We start from the raw sequence: 20231 nt of genomic DNA on the forward strand, positions 1-20231 counted from the left end.
ATACATCAGTGCTGCGGTCTCCTGTAGCTGCTCCAGAGGGCCTACTCCACACCTCCTCCAGAGGGCCTACTGCACACCTCCTCCAGAGGGCCTACTCCACACCTCCTCCAGAGGGCCTACTGCACACCTCCTCCAGAGGGCCTACTCCACACCTCCTCCAGAGGGCCTACTGCACACCTCCTCCACACCTCCTCCAGAGGGCCTACTCCACACCTCCTCCAGAGGGCCTACTGCACACCTCCTCCACACCTCCTCCAGAGGGCCTACTGCACACCTCCTCCAGAGGGCCTACTCCACACCTCCTCCAGAGGGCCTACTCCACACCTCCTCCAGAGGGCCTACTGCACACCTCCTCCAGTCTCAGAGAGGTGTTTCTCTGCTCCTCTTCTCTGCTCCTCTCAGCCTCTCCGAGTGCAGAGGTGAGCTGTCCTGTTTCCAGACTCCTCTCTGACTGCATCTCTCTCTGCATCGCTCCACAAGAGTCGGTCACTGGGTCGCTTCATTAACTTTACAGAGTTCCCCTCACACTCTGAAAACTACAACTCCCATTGTTCCCCTCTCTCTCTTGGAACAACACGCACCACTACTAGACCAGCAGCTCCTGTGCTCCATCTGAGTGGAAATGTTGCATGTGTTTATTTATTTAACATGTTTGTGCACACTGTCTGCTGTCTGGGATAACTATGGAAAACATGCAGACAGTGTTACTGTTTAAACACAATATTGTTATTCACATATTGTTACTGTTTAAACACAATATTGTTATTCACATTTTGTTACTATTTAAACACAATATTGTTATTCACATATTGTTGCTGTTTAAACACAATATTGTTATTCACGTTTTGTTGCTGTTTAAACATAATATTGTTATGCACATTTTGTTACTGTTTAAACACAATATTGTTATGCACATTTTGTTGTATTGTGTATTTTTGGCTGCTGTCAACACTCAATTTATTAAATATATTTTGTAAGTTGTTTTGGACAAAAGCATTTGTGAAACACCATAGTCATAATAACCATTGAGCTCACTGTGGCTGGAGGGGGGAGGGGGGCTGCTGTCAGCTGGGCCCCAGTAAGGGGTGGGGTCCCTGGGGAGGCTCTGATGGAGCGCCCCCTCCTCCGGCTCTCATCTCTATGGGGGTCTCTCCACTCCACCTTCATGGCAGCCACTGGGCTGGGTGTGTGTGTGTGTGTGTGTGTGTAAGGGGGCATGGAGTCGGCATGCCATACCTGCAGCAAACAGGCTGAGCTGTCAATCAAACAGTGAGGCTACAAAATGGATGCCAAATCGATATTCATGAATTCAATACCATCTGTACTGAACAGCCAACACCACAGCAGTTGGCTGTACTGAACAGCCAACACCACAGCAACTATGAATAACATAGTTATTCATTATCCTCTTTAATAAAGCGGATTACTGTGCAAACATCAATATCTACCTTGGATGTTTAACACGACACAGTGAGAGAGGGGGACAGATAGAGGGACAGAGAAGGACAGAGAGTTTTATGCCCCCAACGTTTTCTTCAAGGCAGCGCTGCCTGGAAGGCACTAGGGTTAGGTATGGGTTAAGGTTAGGGTTAGGGTTAGGGTTAGGTTTAGGATTAGGTGCCTTTCAGCGGTGGCAGCGCTGCCTGGAAGACGACGTTGGGGGCATAAAACACCATCGAGCGGACAAGGAGAGACACTGATAGTGTGCTCAGTGCTGCTCAGTGCTGATCAGTGCTGCTCAGTGCTCTTTGATCAGTGCTGCTCAGTGCTCTTTGATAAGTGCTGCTCAGTGCTGCTCAGTGCTGCTCAGTGCTGTTCAGTGCTGCTCAGTACTCTTTGATCAGTGCTGCTCAGTGCTCTTTGATCAGTGCTGCTCATTGCTGCTCAGTACTCTTTGATCAGTGCAGGCAGGAACGCTAATTGAACTGGCTGCTCCCACAGCAGGCTACAAGCTGCTCTGCCCCACATGCCAACACTGCGGCCCTCTACGCAAGAGTGCCACCGCTACCCGCCGTGCCAACATCAAACCTCTCAACACAACACTGCCATCGGCATCAACCAGCGCTGGTATCAAAGCCTACACATGAGCTCTGCATCCGTCAACACAAGACTGGCATCGCTGGTATCAAAGCCTACCACATGAGCTCTGCATCCGTCAACACAAGACTGGCATCACTATCTGTGCCACTCTTCTGTCCTCTGCCATCAGTGCCTTCCTCACTAATTCTGCACCCCTCTTTACCAGAACGGCCATTCTTGATGCCCGCTGTGCCAACATCATATCCCTCACTACCAGGCTGGCATCTCTGGCTGGCTCGCCAACAGTGCCTCTTCACTGAAAGCACATCTCACGGGCACGGCACACCTTTTTACATGGCACACACTGGCACATCCCGACACTCCAGCTGGTCAGAAAGAGCCCGCTGTCAGGTCGTGTTACAGTCCACCACACAGGCAGGCACACTCCGATGGACAGTCCAATAGACAGTCCACCACACAGGCAGGCACACTCCGATGGGCAGTCCAACAGACAGTCCACCAGTCCACCACTGTCCAACAACTCCAACTCAACTCCCTAGAGGAGAGGAGCCGTTTCCTGATCAGCCGAGACACTAAGACAGACAGACACACCACCGGGCAGTCCACCACCCAGATAGCCAGTGGGGCAGTCAGTCCACCACTCAGGTAGCCAGTGGGGCAGTCCGTTGTTCTCCAACAGCTCCATCTCTCACCTGAGCTCCGGCAGCTCCATCTCTCCCCTGGGAAGCCTTGGCCCAGCCTCAGGGGTGAGGCTCACAGTCAGACACACACACACACACACACACACACACACACACACACACACCTCTCTGCTCTGTCTCAGTCAGTCTGCTTCAACAGCAGTGAGTAAGTAGCGCAGGTGAGATGGAGATATTTACGCCTCTTAAAAAATGAGGTGACACCTCCATCCCAGAGAGAATACACACACACACACACACACACACACATACACACACACACACACACACACACTTCAACCCAGAGAGAATACTGCTGTCTGCCTCTAGGAGCATGCAGGTCAGAAAGCCCGACAGCACTGAGAAGTGTGTGTTGTCAGGTCAGAAAGCCCCACGGCAGTGAGAAGTGTGTGTTTTCAGAGTCTGAGCCGCATAAGACATGGTCTCTCTGAGACCCCTACATCCCACCCACACACCACAGAAAACCGCAGTCAGAGAGTCAGACAGCACTGAGAAACACAGAGATCTGAACAAGACGTCCAGTCAGTAGGAGACGTGAACGAGACGTCCAGTCAGTAGGAGACCTGAACGAGACATTCAGTCAGTAAGAGACCTGAACGAGACATTCAGTCAGTAAGAGACCTGAACGAGACATTCAGTCAGTATGAGACCTGAACGAGACATTCAGTCAGTAAGAGATCTGAACAAGACATTCAGTCAGTATGAGACCTAAACGAGACATTCAGTCAGTAAGAGACCTGAACGAGACATTCAGTCAGTGCAGGAGACCTGAACGAGATGTCCAGTCAGTAAGAGACCTGAATTTAACGGCGACTCTGAGACATAGATGGAGACAGGGAGAGGGAGCAGAGAGACAGAGGTGCAGTTGTGTTTGTCTATAGGAAAGCAGTTATACAAATCTGATGTTTTTAAGATGAGAGCAATGTGCAAATATCACTCTAGCACTGCTGTGTGTGTGTGTGTGTATCACTAGTACAGTGTTTCTCAAACTTTTTCAGACCAAGGACCACTTAACCAATAAAAAAACCTCACGGACCACCTAGCTAAAAAAAAAGCGTAGAGCTACTTCAGCAGTATATGACACAATAGGCCTCCTCACCGCTTATTGTGTCAGAGCATTCATATGATTTAAACTGACATATGATTACATAGGCAGTGTTGCAGAACTGTTTGGATTTACATACAAGTTGGTTCAATATTGCAAACAACTCATCTATATTATATTTTACTAATTCTGGTTGCGGACCACTTGGGATAGCTTGCGGACCACTTGGGATAACTTGCGGACCACTTGGGATAGCTTACGGACCACACTTTGAGAAACACTGCACTAGCACTACTGTGATGTGTCCGTCTCATATGATTGTTTTGATTGGTCCATTGGCAGCTCATGATGAATGTGTTATAATGTTATTTTATTTTGTAGATGTGTGTTCATTTTTATATTAATAGTTTATAATAAATAATCTTTATAACGTTTAAAGAATCATTCGGATTATAATTAAAAAGTATTTGTAGTAACAGTGTGTGAATGTCTGTCAGCATCTGTGAATCATAAACAGGTGTGTTGTTATGATTTAATATAACACCCTCCAGTGGGATTATCTTAGAGCGGCCTGGCATTTGAGATCAGTACACTCTGTTGTCTGCTATAAGAGCTGCGGCCTGCTGCAGCAAATGACCGAGGCACAAACACATCCATCCCAAGATTTGCACACACACACACACACACAAACACACACACACACACACACACACATATATACAGCCGTATTCTGCACGCACATTGCATTCTGTATATAAATACACACAGCATCAGCATACATGTACCACATATTGAATATAACAGTGTACTATACATACATACATACATACATATATGCACATACCAAAACACATGCCTATTTACTGCTGGGTAACTGACCAGATAACAATTTGGAACTCAGATGTCTCAGACTGTTTGGGACAAACCTGGCCCAAGTTCCCACTCTGCTCCTCACCCTCCCGAGAGAGCCAGCTGGCCATAAGGATACGCCCAGACCTGAACCCCAGAGCTGAACCCCAGAGCTGAACCCCAGACCTGAACCCCCAGACCTGAACCCCAGACCTGAACCCCCAGACCTGAACCCCAGACCTGAACCCCCAGACCTGAACCCCAGAGCTGAACCCCAGAGCTGAACCCCCAGACCTGAACCCCAGAGCTGAACCCCCAGAGCTGAACCCCCAGAGCTGAACCCCAGAGCTGAACCCCCAGAGCTGAACCCCCAAAGTGGAACCCCATGAGCTGAACCCCCAAAGTGGAACCCCATGAGCTGAACCCCAGAGCTGAACCCCCAGAGTGGAACCCCAGGAGCTGAACCCCCAAAGTGGAACCCCATGAGCTGAACCCCAGAGCTGAACCCCCAGAGTGGAACCCCAGGAGCTGAACCCCCAAAGTGGAACCCCATGAGCTGAACCCCAGAGCTGAACCCCCAGAGTGGAACCCCAGGAGCTGAACCCCCAGAGTGGAACCCCAGACCTTCCCCTGATGTGGCCCCTGTGCCGCCTCCACGGGTGGATAAACAGCGCCTCCTCTGCGGAGCGTGTTCATGTGCGCCTCCTCTGCGGAGCGTGTTCATGTGCGTCTCCTCTGCAGAGCGTGTTCATGTGCGCCTCCTCTGCAGAGCGTGTTCATGTGCGCCTCCTCTGCGGAGCGTGTTCATGTGCGCTCGCCTACTGGTGCTCAGCATCTAATAACCACGCGGCTAATTCGGGCTGATGAAACGTGCGTTGTTCTTGGCAGACAGACTGGCAGAGTCTCCACCACCCCCCACCCCACCACCCCCATCGCTAGCGTGCCAGCTGTTCCCCCACTCCGCTCCAGACTGGTATTTCTGAGGCGCAAGTGCTCTTTTAATTACAACTGGGGCACGGAGACAAAGCGCTTGGGCCGTAAATCCGCAACAGCAAAGCTACAAAGAATGTTTTTTTTAACGACAACTGCGGTCAGCCGCATTGAGCATAGGGGAGGAGGGCTTAGCGGACGACCGAAGATGAAATACGCCTGGCACAAACGGCAGCAGGCGCTGGTGGGTACTTACCTGGGGCACAAGACTGGCACTGCCACTTGGAAAATACATACACACACACACACACACACACACACACACACAATCACACCACTGTTCACACAACCCATCAGTGTTCCTGACCCTGTAGTAATGAGCAGGCGAGTCGGTTCCGTTTACACACACACACACACACACACACACACACACACACCACTGTTCACACAACCCATCAGCGCTCCTGACTCGAGCGGGCAAGTCGGTTCAATTTGACTGATTTATTTACACTAATGCATCTGATCTCAGCTGTGAGACGATAAAAACCTAAATCAGCACACGACACAATGAGCAGAGTGTGTTTGTGTGTTTGTTTGTGTGTTTGTTTGTTTGTGTGTTTGCCCTACAGCCTGTTTGACCAGTCCCTCCTCCCTCACATGTAAAGCTGTGGACCACACACACACACACACACACACACACACACACACACACACACACACACTATAATAACAGCACAGAGCAGATATACATTCTCATCAGTGTGTGTGTTCCCTGGGTACCAGAGCAGAGATGCTGCTGTTGGCAGCTTGCTTTACCAGGAACCGTTAATTATCCCGGCACTGCCAGGATTCCCGGTATTCCAAAGAGGGAATGTTGGGAATATGACAGTCTGACCACTTCGTCTACTCCATGTTAATTATACATTGATGTTCCACAGATCTCCAATGCCCTCAGATCCAACAAAAGGCTCATCCATATTAATGTAAGAGAGCAATGGCGTGTGTGTGTGTGTGTGTGTGTGTGTGTGTGTGTGTGTGTGTGTGATTGTGTGAGTGTGTGTGTGTGTGTGTGTGTGAGTGTGAGTGTGAGTGTGAGTGTGTGTGTGTGTGTGTGTGTGTGTGTGTGTGTGTGTGTGTGTGTGTGTGTGTGTGTGATTGTGTGAGTGTGTGTATAGGTTGAGCCTCGCAGTCCCGAGACTGACAGAGGAGCCAGTGAAAAAGTGTCTTTGAAGGGCCGAGTTTTCCGTACTGAGTTGACAGGGTCAGGAGGAGCAAGAGCCAGTAAATTACGTCCCTAAAGGCCCAGTGTGCCTGCAGAATACTGCTCAGAGGAGGCTGGCAGCATGTGTGTGTGTGTGCGCACACATGTGTGTGTGTGTGTGTGCACGTGTGTGTGCGCACGCATGTGTGTGTGTGTGTGCGCACACACATGTGTGTGAGTGAGTATGCGAGTTTGCATCAGAAGACTGTGTGTGTGTGTGTGTGTGTGTTCTTGTGCGTCTGTATTCTTTTCATTAGCATCATCTGGGAATATTGAATCAAATCAGCACTTCAGAGCACAATATGCTCTTAGTGATGGACGCAGGGGAGAAACGCTGCTGTAAGCACTATGTGCCGGCCCGGCACAAATCACGTTACACCATCACCGCTCCACTCCAGCCCACACTGTGGGGTGTGTATGAGGCCTGGGCTTCACACTGTGGGGTGTGTATGAGGCCTGGGCTTCACACTGTGGGGTGTGTATGAGGCCTGGGCTTTCAGAATATGTTCCCGCTCATTACATGAAGCTTTGCATTCATTTGTTTGGACCTAACTGATCATCATCTTTGCAAATGCATGTATGCACTGTATGTATATGTACAGTCTGTGCTTTTTTTTCCAACATTCAAATATAGCTTAAAAACTTTTTGTTATGTACAAAAGGCAGATGAGCTGATCATTTAGAAATATGAATTGTAGAACTTTCATAAAGCATGTGCTGCCACCTGAGGTTCTGAACCACGACCAGATCCATAATTTAGCACCACGTGGACGAGACCGGTCATAAAGCAGATAAGGACGACCAGTGCTTACTATCCTCAGAACCTGAACCTCAACACTCTGAGGAGTCCAGTTTAGTCCAGACATAAGCATGGAATCCGTCTTCAACTCAGCAGAGCATTCAGAAGATCACACAGCACTACCTGACGCTCCTGCTGGAAGCTGCTTGGAGCAGAGGACGCCCACGGTGCTAAACCTTAAACAGAAACGTCTGCCCTTATTTCCACCTTCTCTCAGGCAATGGAACACCTAGCCTTCCCAGGTCTTTCTCCTGCGTTAAGATGTCAAACACCTCTCCCTACACACTCAGAGATGCTGTCTCTCTCTCTACACACTCAGAGATGCTGTCTCTCTCTACTCACTCAGAGATGCTGTCTCTCTCTCTCTACTCACTCAGAGATGCTGTCTCTCTCCCTACACACTCAGAGATGCTGTCTCTCCCTACACACTCAGAGATGCTGTCTCTCTCTCTACTCTCACTCAGAGATGCTGTCTCTCTCTCTACTCTCACTCAGAGATGCTGTCTCTCTCTCTACACACTCAGAGATGCTGTCTCTCTCTCTACTCTCACTCAGAGATGCTGTCTCTCTCTCTACCTGTTTAGAGACACTGTGTCACTCTTATGGTGTGAAATATATATCTTCATTCCCTCTTTCCCTCTCTCTCCTTCTCTTTCCCTCTCTCTCTCTCTCTCTCTCATGGTTTGAAACATCTACCCTTGTCTTCTCTTTCCACATCTATCTCTTCAGTCTGTCCTTCAGCAGCTGAACACATCTGCAGCTCAGTAACACACACACACACACACACACACACACACACACACACACACACACACACACACACACACACACACAGACATGAACGCTATCTGCCACCCCCTCCTCTCATTTCAAAAGAGGGGCAACTTTAGACACAAGGTCAAAGGGAGACACACACATGGACCCAATCAGCACCTAGTGTTAGCACTCAAATTAGCAGCACAGGAGTGTTATAATTACAGCAGTGAACACAGGCATCAGACTTCAAATAGCCTATAACTGCGTCTGGACCACAAACTAATAACCAGGATATGCACACTTCTTAATGATGGCCTTCTCCTTCCATACGACAGCAAGAGGGTCCCAGAGCCGCCCTTTGTGTGAGTGTGTGTGTGTGTATGTGTGTGTGTGTGTGTGTGTGAGTGTGTATGTATTTATGTGTCTGTGTACCGTATGCATGTAGGTATGCAATGTGTGCATGTGTGTGTGTGTGTGAGCTTGCTGAAACCCAAGCACCCTGTTTACCTGCTCTGTGGCGTGTGGTGATAAACCATTTGCATGTTTTCCTCTGCACCCCCCAACACACACACACACACACACACACACACACACACACACACACACACACACACACACCCTCCATAACTCTGACGTTATTAATTAATTTTAGCCGAGGCCCTTGTCTCATGCCCCCTCTGTTCCACTCTGCTCTGCCTTTCCGCTTGTGTGGCGTGTGAGCAGCAAGCTGGAAGCTGGGGGTGTGTGTGTGTGTGTGTGGACGCTGGGTGCGGACCGCTCTGCCTGATTTGTGGCGCTGGCCGGTTATATTTAGGGTGGAGGGGGGGTGTATTCTGGGCTGGTGGCGATGAGGCAACTGGAATGGGGAGACCAGGGGGGAGTTTCCTTACCTTCTATGGAGGGCGCCTGGTCCTGGGCCGCATACAGCATCTCTTTGAAGGCCTGCAAGAGGAAATAGAAAATGTTGAATGACATCACACAAATACACACACAGATACACACAGACACACACACACACACACACACACACACACACAGACACACACACACACACACACATACATACATACACACACACACACACACACACACACACACACACACACACACATACATACATACACACACACACACACACACACACACACACACACACACACACACACACATACAGATACACACACACAGATACACATACACACACACACACACACACACACACACACACACACACACACACACACACACACAGACACACACACACACACACACACACACACACACACACACACACACACACGCGCGTGTGTGAGCCGTGATTCAGCGTCGGGTGGTCATTATAGCATCAGTTTCCAAAGTGCCTCTGCAGAACACATTCCTCACACGGGTCTAACGTCATCAGCTGGAAAGTCAAACACTGATCTTGGGGGGGGACTACAGAGAGCTTTTAGAAAGACACACACACACACACACACACACACACACACACACACACACACACACACACACACAGACTTGCTTTTAGCAAAGCATCTCTCACAGATCATGGTGACTGGATTACAGGAATTTCCTGTGTATTAGCTGCATTGTGTATAACCCGCTGAACAGTGTTTCATGTAAATAAAAAATAAAAAAACACATATTAACCACAGTGCTCAATATCCCCATGTATCTGAATCAGATTTGTGCTTTAATCATAGAATTCGAAAAATTCAAAAGGAACATTGAAAATAGAAATGCATTTCCATGTGTAGCCCACCTCTGTGCATTAACCTCATAGCTGAAGAAATTTTGCAAAATCAATGCATTAACTTGGGAAATGATGAGACTGTATTTAAAGATATCCTAATCACATTAAACCCATTAGGCACTGATCACGGGGTTCATTTAATCAATGACTTTGACCTTGAAGGTCAAATGCATGTAGATGCAACATTCAGAGTCAAAGCTGTCATCTATTATATATATATATATATATATATATATATATAATTTATTATATACTATATGTCATTTATTATATATTGTACTATATGTCATTTAGCATTGTACTGTTCTCAGTCTCATGCTGCATGTGCTGAAGGGCTGATGTCCAAAAACAATAACTATGCGTATTCTCCAAAAACAATAACTATGCGTATTCTCCAAGAACAATAACTATGCATATTCTCCGGGAACACAACTATGCATACTCTCCACGAACAATAACTATGCGTATAACTATGCGTATTCTCCAAAAACAATTACTATGTGTATTCTACAAAAACAATACCTATGCATATTCTCCAAAAACAATAACAGTAACTATGCGTATTCTCCAATAACATAACTATGCGTACTCTCCAAGAACAATAACTATGCGTATTCTACATGCTAAAAGTACATATTTCCAAGAACAATAACTATGCTTATGCTCTATGCTAAAAGTACATATTTCCAATCTAACCCCAACTACTGGCAGCGCAAAAACCTCAAAAATATATTTGCGATATCTCTTATATCTGCAACACAGGCTACTCTTAGGTAGCCTGGTTAGCATGCAGACCTACGATCTCAATTGTAATTGGGAGTGGGTCTGGAAAAGGTTAATTGACTAACGACTACCAGCAGGGGAGTAACTAGCAGTGAGATCAAACTTAAATTGGTGCATTAAACGCTTACCAAATTGTTTGTGTTGCAATCTCGTAAACTAAGGTTTTGAATGCAGTTGTTTACTCAATTCCAAAGAAATGCACGTCCATGCCGGATTAGCGATTGTATTTGCGTGCCCGTGTTTTAGGGACATTGGAAATGGACTTCAGTGGCCTCTTGGCCAGACGGACCTGCAGAGCAAATCCCAAATTTGCCAAAGTTGCTAATTGTTAGGGACATGATATGTGCAAAGCTCTGTAATGCTAACAGACAGATGGGGAGCATGCCCATGGGTGAATAAGGCAAATGGCTGTCTATGGGAGCAACACATGAGGAATCACACACACACACACACAAACACAGACACACACACACACAGACACACACACACACACACACACACACACACACACACACAGTGAGAAGCAACAATGCCTGTGACGAGAGCGTAACACTGATATGGCACTGACAGGCGAACATGGGACTCTTACAGCTTCACCTAAGAGAACAGCACACACACACACACACACACACACACGCGCACACACACACACACACACACGCATGCGCACACACACACACACACACACACACACACACACACACTGAGATGTCATTGAAAGGAGTGCGCCTACAGCTTCATTTCAGAGATCAGCTTTCACTGGTCAAGGGAAGACCAGCAGATTCAAAGACACACATATGCACACACACACACACGCACACACACACACACACACACACACACTGTCACACATACATTCTACATTCATACACATGCGCACACACACATTCTCTCTCTCTCTCTCTCTCTCCCACACACACACACACACACACCCTACATATACACACACACACACACACACACACACACACACACAGAGGGTGTGCCATACTATTGACGCATGGAACAAATGAAACAAAATCAATAAAATGTTCTATGCTAGAGCCACACAAGGCATGGGAAATGAGCTGCATGTGTGAATACACACAGCTTTCCCGCTCACCAAATGTCACCACACACACACACAGCGACCGAAAACTCGTCATACAAGGTACGCTAATGTCTTTCCATCAGTGCTTGCAATACTGGTTGGTTGGTCACTCAAGCAAACGCTTGTGTCTATTTGTGTTTTTTTTTCCTGAGGAGATCTCTATTATGAACGTGTTCGGGTTGTTGGGTTTATGGATGCAGCTGATTTCTGGTTGGCAAGTGGAGCCAGCATGGCAACAGATGCCAGCGCAGTGGGGGTTGGGAGAGTGTGTGTGTGTGTGGGGGGCGGGTGTTGGAAGAGAGGTGTGGGGGGTAGTGTAGTGTGAGAACGCTGGCCAATCATACATATACTCCAATCCACACACTCAAAAACACAGCATTTTATGACCAGCCTCTGATGCATGCATCTACCCTGACGGCACAGATTTGTACAGAGAACAAGGTTTGCAATCATGTCCCAACATGTAATGTAATTAGCATGCAATGTAATGAGCATGTGATGCTAATCTGCAGCAATTACTGTATGTGCAGGTGGATCTGTAAGAATCACTATTGTATGATTTTTTTCTTCCAATAGACATTCTTAGTGTCAATTATAAATGACAAAAGCATACTGTAAGCATATATAAGGTGATGTCTAAGCTAAGCATAAGGTGATGTCTAAACTAAGCATATATATAGTGATGTCTAAACAGGCCAAACATGACAGAACCGCACCAGCAGGGTCCTGTCTGATCCACAAACGTATCGTATCTGATCATCGGATCAGATCCTCACCTATTGTTTACCAGCAGCACCATCCGGCCCAGCTCTGGCTTTGATCCGGCACAGCTCCGGCCCAGCTCCACCTGACTCCCATCAGATGAGGGCCAGAGGTAACTGCCACCTGGGATTGGTCGGCCATTAACACCAATCACATGTTTATGGCTTTGGTTCTAAATAATATCGCTGCTGCACTGCTTTGGTTCTAAATAATATCGCTGCTGCACTGCTTTGTGTAGAGCCCGTTGAAGCCCCTGTGGCAATGCGAATACACACACACGGACACACACACACACACACACACACAAAAGCTCAGAGATGCGCACACATACACTAATCGACACACAGCCTTCAGGTCGCTCTGGCTAGACTTGACCGCTCACAGGCATTACTGTGGATGCGTTTCAACCCCCCATCAGCCCTCTGGCCTCTCCATATCTCAATCTAAACGAATCAATGTGCCCTTCAGTGGAAAAGCCCAGCTCAAACCCTGCACAGAGCACAGGTACTGCTAACCAGCCCGACGGTCCCTGACAACTCACAGCACAGGTACTGCTAACCAGCCCGACGGTCCCTGCACACAGCACAGGTACTGCTAACCAGCCCGACGGTCCCCGACAACTCACAGCACAGGTACTGCTAACCAGCCCGACGGTCCCTGCACAGAGCACAGGTACTGCTAACCAGCCCGACGGTCCCCGACAACTCACAGCACAGGTACTGCTAACCAGCCCGACGGTCCCCGACAACTCACAGCACAGGTACTGCTAACCAGCCCGACGGTCCCTGCACACAGCACAGGTACTGCTAACCAGCCCGACGGTCCCTGCACACAGCACAGGTACTGCTAACCAGCCCGACGGTCCCTGCACACAGCACAGGTACTGCTAACCAGCCCGACGGTCCCTGCACAGAGCACAGGTACTGCTAACCAGCCCGACGGTCCCTGCACACAGCACAGGTACTGCTAACCAGCCCGACGGTCCCCGACAACTCACAGCACAGGTACTGCTAACCAGCCCGACGGTCCCGACAACTCACAGCACAGGTACTGCTAACCAGCCCGACGGTCCCGACAACTCACAGCACAGGTACTGCTAACCAGCCCGGACGGTCCCTGCACAGAGCACAGGTACTGCTAACCAGCCCGACGGTCCCTGCACACAGCACAGGTACTGCTAACCAGCCCGACGGTCCCTGCACAGAGCACAGGTACTGCTAACCAGCCCGACGGTCCCTGCACACAGCACAGGTACTGCTAACCAGCCCGACGGTCCCTGCACACAGCACAGGTACTGCTAACCAGCCCGACGGTCCCTGCACAGAGCACAGGTACTGCTAACCAGCCCGACGGTCACAGCACAGGTACTGCTAACCAGCCCGACGGTCACAGCACAGGTACTGCTAACCAGCCCGACGGTCCCTGCACAGAGCACAGGTACTGCTAACCAGCCCGACGGTCCCCGACAACTCGTCTACATCGCAATCTCCGGCAATCTGCCATGTCCACTGTAGCTCCATCTTGAAGCCATTGCCAGATATCAAATCAGCCTCATTGATATTGACAATTTATTGAGGCTGCAAAACAGCATTCCACAAAGCTGTAATTGATCCCAAATCACTTTTCCTGGTCATGAATTGATCCCAAATCACTTTTCCTGATCATGAAATTAAGATTTAAGTTGTATATTTTCTGTCTCTGTGGTGGCAAACCCAATCTGGCGCATTTGCAACAGAGAGTGAGTAACGAGAATCCCATGCACATGGACACGCATGCACCTCCAGTGTCCCCACTGCGGCAAACATCAAGGCTGCGCTGCCCTGCACTGCCCTGCACTGCTGGAGAGACACAATCAGACGCAGACCTGCAAGAGCTCATTATTCACTCAATTAGTCGTCCATTCATCAATAGGGAGGGATGCTCGCTTAACCTCTCTTAGAGCAGACTTGTGAACACGCGCAATAGAGTGCACCACCCTCACGGATAAACACACGCCATAGAGTGCACCACCCTCACGGATAAACACACGCCATAGAGTGCACCACCCTCACGGATAAACAATAAAAGGGGAAGTGGAAGCAGCGCCTGTGGCTGCTGCGGATCACACACAGCCTGGTTCACACAGCACACACAGCCTGGTTCACACTCGGGGCATCTTGCTAGAACAAACCCACCAACAACACAGGCAGCACAGATACACACATCACCCAGCACAGATACACACATCACCCATCACACATCACACACATCACCCAGCACAGAGACACACATTACACATCACACACATCACCCATCACACACATCACCCAGCAGAGATACACACATCACACACATCACCCAGCACAGATACACACATCACCCAGCACAGATACACACATCACCCCGGGACATGGATGAGTATTTCACACCACAGAACCATAGCAGGAAGATTACTGCACTCAAGTGCATCTTCAAGATGGCTCAGATCAATTGAGAGATTCCAGGACCCTGTTGCATCCCATCAGCACAAGCAGCAGCTCTTTGCTTTGTGTGGAGCTACAGTATGAGCACATCCATGGAAACTGTACTTCATAACCACTTGTATTACACACACACACACACATTCACCCTGGTTTTCATTTGTCTTAATGAGGTCCACCAGATCTCTCTCACACACACACACACACACACACACATTTCCCCTGGTTTTCATTTGTCTTAATGAGGTCCACCAGATCTCCCAATCTATTTTGTTTGCTCTCATGTTTGTATTTGCATTCCAAGTAGATGACCAGTGAAGAGATATGAAAGTTATTTAATGTCACAATGCCATCGATCTTTTCATCCTCAAACCCTGAGATATGTGCAAGAACAAGCACTACACACTTTAACGCAGACAAAAATTCACACATGGGTCACAAACAATATCACAATGGTGGACAAAATGGTGGAAACGAAACCATTGTTTCCATAATCCTCATATATTAGACTATGAACAGCTTCAGAATGGCAGTCTGTCGTGAAATACACCTGAACAAATGTAATTAAAAAATCTCTTCCATAAAGGATGTCTTGTTAATTTCCTGTCCATTTGTAAAAAACATTTTTGAGTATGTGCTTTCAAATGGTGACGTGAAGACACAATTTTCCTTTCAGTAAACAACACTGGAACGAAGACCTGAAGAAAGCTTCCGCCATTTCAAATCATCGCATAACAGAGACACCAACCAAACTATGGCTCTGTCTACCTGCCGCTGACTAAATCAACAATATAAACCAGGGAGATGTACAACATTACAAATGAAAATGCCAGGAATGTCTTCTTAAAGATACAGACTTATATTTGCATAGTATTTCACATATAAACACCACAAGAGAAACATTTTTGATGAGGCAGTGGTGAATTGCGTGACATTAATTCTCATAACCTCTGGAGGACCTTCTGTCTGTTTATATTTTATAAGACTAAATGCATTTGTGCAATCCTGTCTTAATAGCACACTTACTATTTCAACCAGGAATTAGGTGAACATGGAGCATTTATATTTTATAAAAATAAATAAATAAATAAATTGTCAAATTGTGAACTGAAGCCAACCTATTATAACTTAAGTGTCTTCTGCTAAAACCTTAGTAATTATTTATAATCACGACTGTTCATGATGATACCAGGAGGCATTAAAGATGAGGAGGGAGAATTCTCTCCACCTCTTCACAAAGGAAAGCAATATCAAATGTGATACCAAACAAGGCTGATTGATAGGCACCTGACCAATGGATGGCAATTCCAGCTGTTTTATTTTCCAACATATCTATTTCGACAGATACCCATTTAGGCTATATTTAAGAGTGTAGGTTCTCCAAATTAAGGTTGGATTATACTATTAGGCTAATATTATATTATATAGAGGCCTATTCTTATATGTTAGCAGAGCGATGGGGGAATCCATAAATTATTTAACATTGTACTGAAGCTTAATAAATAAATGTAAAAAAAAAAACATAGTCAAAACACAAACCCCATGCATATAAAAAGACAGTGTTATATCTGAGTGTACTTGCTAATAATGAAATGCAAATTGACCGGTTAAGGGTCAGATTGCGACCCACCCTACGAATTAGCGACTGAGAGACAAAGAGCTCCACCGGCCACTCGTACTGACAGCTTGACCCACTACCGCCTGCGATCCCTCCATGGGCTTCTTATTCTTACAATGACATATTTCGCGACAAAACAGACTACACGTGGACAAAAGCTATTTAAAATGCTTTATCAACAACCTTGACACCAGTAGCATGAATGACTCAAGTAATGTAAATGTTATTGATGTTTATAACACTAGTTGAAGTAAAGCCATTTCCATAAGCAGAACTAATAACTCTTTCTTTTCGTTTTGCCAACAGACTCCTTTCTTTCAGTTTATAAGCAGAACTCATAAATTCATGTCATTTAACTCGGCGTACAGTTAGATGACCAAACGGATGCACTAAAAAGCGACCTGTAGTCCGTGCCACTAAACAGGTTTTACGCATTCGTTTAATTTTTGTAAAACCGGAATAGAATGCTCTATGGCTGAATTTAAATGTATTGTGCGATTCGTTAAAATGAAAAGTGTCGGGAAGAACAATTACAAAAAAAATCAAACATCCATACAATACATGATCGGCTACCTCATATTGGATGTATTGTTTTCTCCACTCCGGCGTAATGTGAGCCGAAATATGCTCTCCAAATTTCATCCTGCCGGAATTGCTATTTCCTCAAGCGCCTTAAATCCAGACGGGACAGTCTTCAGGTTCGCTCAAGCTTTGCTATTTATCCCAGCTAACTTGCTGGTCCACATGCGTTTTGCTCGCACTCCTGAGCAATCTGTTTTAGCCTTGTTCAAGCAGCCGTAGTCGAGACGTGCTCTTTCCTACATGCTATTTCGTGGTAGGCTAAGCGCTCCACACACGCAACACGAGGAAAGCTCCCGTCCTTTAACAGGTGGCCGAGTACGGTGCAGCGGCTCCGTTGCGACCGTCATGTAGAATGACTTTCTGTGTCCCGGTTGGGTCTGAAGTTATATCAATCCGCCATCACAGCCGGTGCAGCGTGTCTGCGTCACCGACGTGATCCAACGCTGCACTTCGACTCACAATAACAGCACTGCAAAGCCTTAAAATAGTATGAATTCTCACGACCGGGAAGAACAAATTTATAGGCGCAGGACGGCAGACTGTCTTTAGCCAACTGGCTGGCTATACGATAGCTGAATATGGAACTGACGCAATTGGAAAAAGACTTTCCAAATCCAGACCAAATAGGACCAATACATTAAGTACATATCCTGCTCATGGAGGTGTGATAGTCTACTTGATGTAGCCCTCGTTTAACTGGGTTCTCCTAAAAGATAAATAAGGATATTGCTAATTTAAATCCGCAAAATCAAAACAGGTTACTTTAAAAGTAAATATCTCCACAAAGCAAGCGCTCTGTACTGTTCAGACTGCCAACCAGAAACACATCAAATTGAGGCAGGTCGTTCTTTAAATGCGTCTTGCTTTAATTAAATAAATCATTTTTTACATCAAACATTTAGCCTTAAACGTGCCAAATGCTCAGTAGATATATAGACTTGCCCCCAAATGAAAACCAACCCTTTGATCACCTTGCTCTACAGATACATGGCAGCTATTAGATGCATGGCACCCCATTTTAGAGCCAGTTACTCTACTCAAGTGTAGGCCTAATTCAGTATAAATAGTTGAAGTCTAGCCATGCACAGAAGCCCTCTCTTACGCAGGGTTTTGACAGCATCGCATACCGCCCGCGCCACACCTGGGAGTCGCGGCTTTCACACAGCCGCATCATATGTCAACATCGCCACCCCGTGGTCAAGTCCGGTATTGAGAAGACGCGCGCACTAAGAAGAAAGGGCTTCTCTCCAGAGACGCCACCGGCCAAAAGCTTGTTTTAACAATCAAAGAAACAAAGATATAAAGAAGCCATATCAATATAAATCTGTGTAAGAGCTGGCTGTAGGATGTATAAAATATTTGAGGCCATAGACACAGTCACATTCTGTGGAAAGGCATGGGTTTGTCTGTATAACTGTGTATGTCTGGGTATGTCCGTATAACTGTGTATGTTTGGGTATGTCTGTAGGTCTGCGGACAGACATGGGTATGTCAGTATAACTGTGTTTGGGTATGTGGACAGGCATGGGGCAGTAGGAACGGCTGAATGCCCTTGAGCAAGGCCCCTCACTGCTCCCCGAGCGCCGCTGTTGTTGCAGGCAGCTCACTGCGCCGGGATTAGTGTGTGCTTCACCTCACTGTGTGTTCACTGTGTGCTGAGTGTGTTTCACTAATTCACGGATTGTGAATTGGGATAAATGCAGAGACCAAACCACACCCATACAGACGTGACCTAGACCCACAAATACAGAACCATATTCACAAACACCCCTCTCAGACCCGAAGACCCCATAAAGTGGGGGTCTGGTGGGCAGCCGTGGCCTACTGGTTAGCGCTTCGGACTTGTAACTGGAGGGTTGCTGGTTTGAACCCCGACCAGTAGGAACGGCTGAAGTGCCCTTGAGCAAGGCACGTAACCCCTCACTGCTCCCCGAGTGCCGCTGTTGTTGCAGGCAGCTCACTGCGCCGGGATTAGTTTGTGCTTCACCTCACTGTGTGTTCACTGTGTGCTGAGTGTGTTTCACTAATTCACGGATTGGGATAAATGCAGAGACCAAATTTCCCTCACGAGATCAAAAGAGTATTTATACTTATACTTACTGGGTATGTCAGTATAACTGTGTATGTTTGGGTATGTCTATATAACTGTGTATGTCTGGGTATGTCGGTATAACTGTGTATGTCTGGGTATGTCGGTATAACTGTGTATGTTTGGGTATGTCTGTAGGTCTGTGGACAGGCATGGGTATGTCTGTAGGTCTGTGGACAGGCATGGGTATGTCGGTAGGTCTGTTCTGGGATCGGTCACCAAAACACCGCCCTCTGGAACCTCATCAGGGGCGAGGGCTGGGGGAGGGGCCGGGAGAAAGCTCTGGCATCGCCATGAAATCTGAGTGGGCGCCCAACATAGGTTTGGGCACTCTAGAAGCCTTGTGTGTGTGTGTGTGTGTGTGTGTGTGTGTGTGTGTTTTTTTTAAACGTGTGTGTCTGTTTTTAAGTGTATGTGTGTGTGTGTGTGTGTGTGTGTGTGTGTGTGTGTGTGTGTGTGTGTGTGTGTGTGTGTGCAGTATTTGTACAGTATGTGTAATTCCATAACGGTTTCCCGTTGTGAGCTGTAACTTGACCTCTTTAATCTCTTTGCAGACAAGGCAGATGAGCAGACCTCATTACTGCTCATTACAGATGATTTGAAATATACTTTCACTCCACTCAGATTTGATGGACTCCAGTTCCTGCTGTATGTTCTCTAGTGTTTGTGTTCCTAAAGTACTCACTGCTCCTAGTGCGCGCGCGTGTGTGTGTGTTCGTT

General features: G+C 47.2%; 1 protein-coding gene across 2 annotated transcripts in view; it reads right to left on the minus strand.

The window, feature by feature from the left end:
- Positions 1-17853, minus strand: part of xpr1a (xenotropic and polytropic retrovirus receptor 1a) — a 110193-nt gene extending 92340 nt beyond the window's left edge. For both annotated transcript variants that reach the window (XM_048252527.1, XM_048252526.1), the window contains exons 1-2: positions 17414-17853; positions 9269-9320 (exon numbers count right to left, since the gene is read on the minus strand). In XM_048252527.1, the coding sequence (XP_048108484.1) occupies positions 9269-9320; positions 17414-17482 (121 nt within the window). In that variant the 5' untranslated portion in view covers positions 17483-17853. The remainder of the gene's footprint in view (positions 1-9268; positions 9321-17413) is intronic.
- Between the last annotated feature and the right edge of the window lie 2378 nt (positions 17854-20231).

Source organism: Alosa alosa, chromosome 9 (genome assembly GCF_017589495.1).
Source record: "Alosa alosa isolate M-15738 ecotype Scorff River chromosome 9, AALO_Geno_1.1, whole genome shotgun sequence".
Taxonomy (NCBI): Eukaryota; Metazoa; Chordata; class Actinopteri; order Clupeiformes; family Clupeidae; genus Alosa; species Alosa alosa.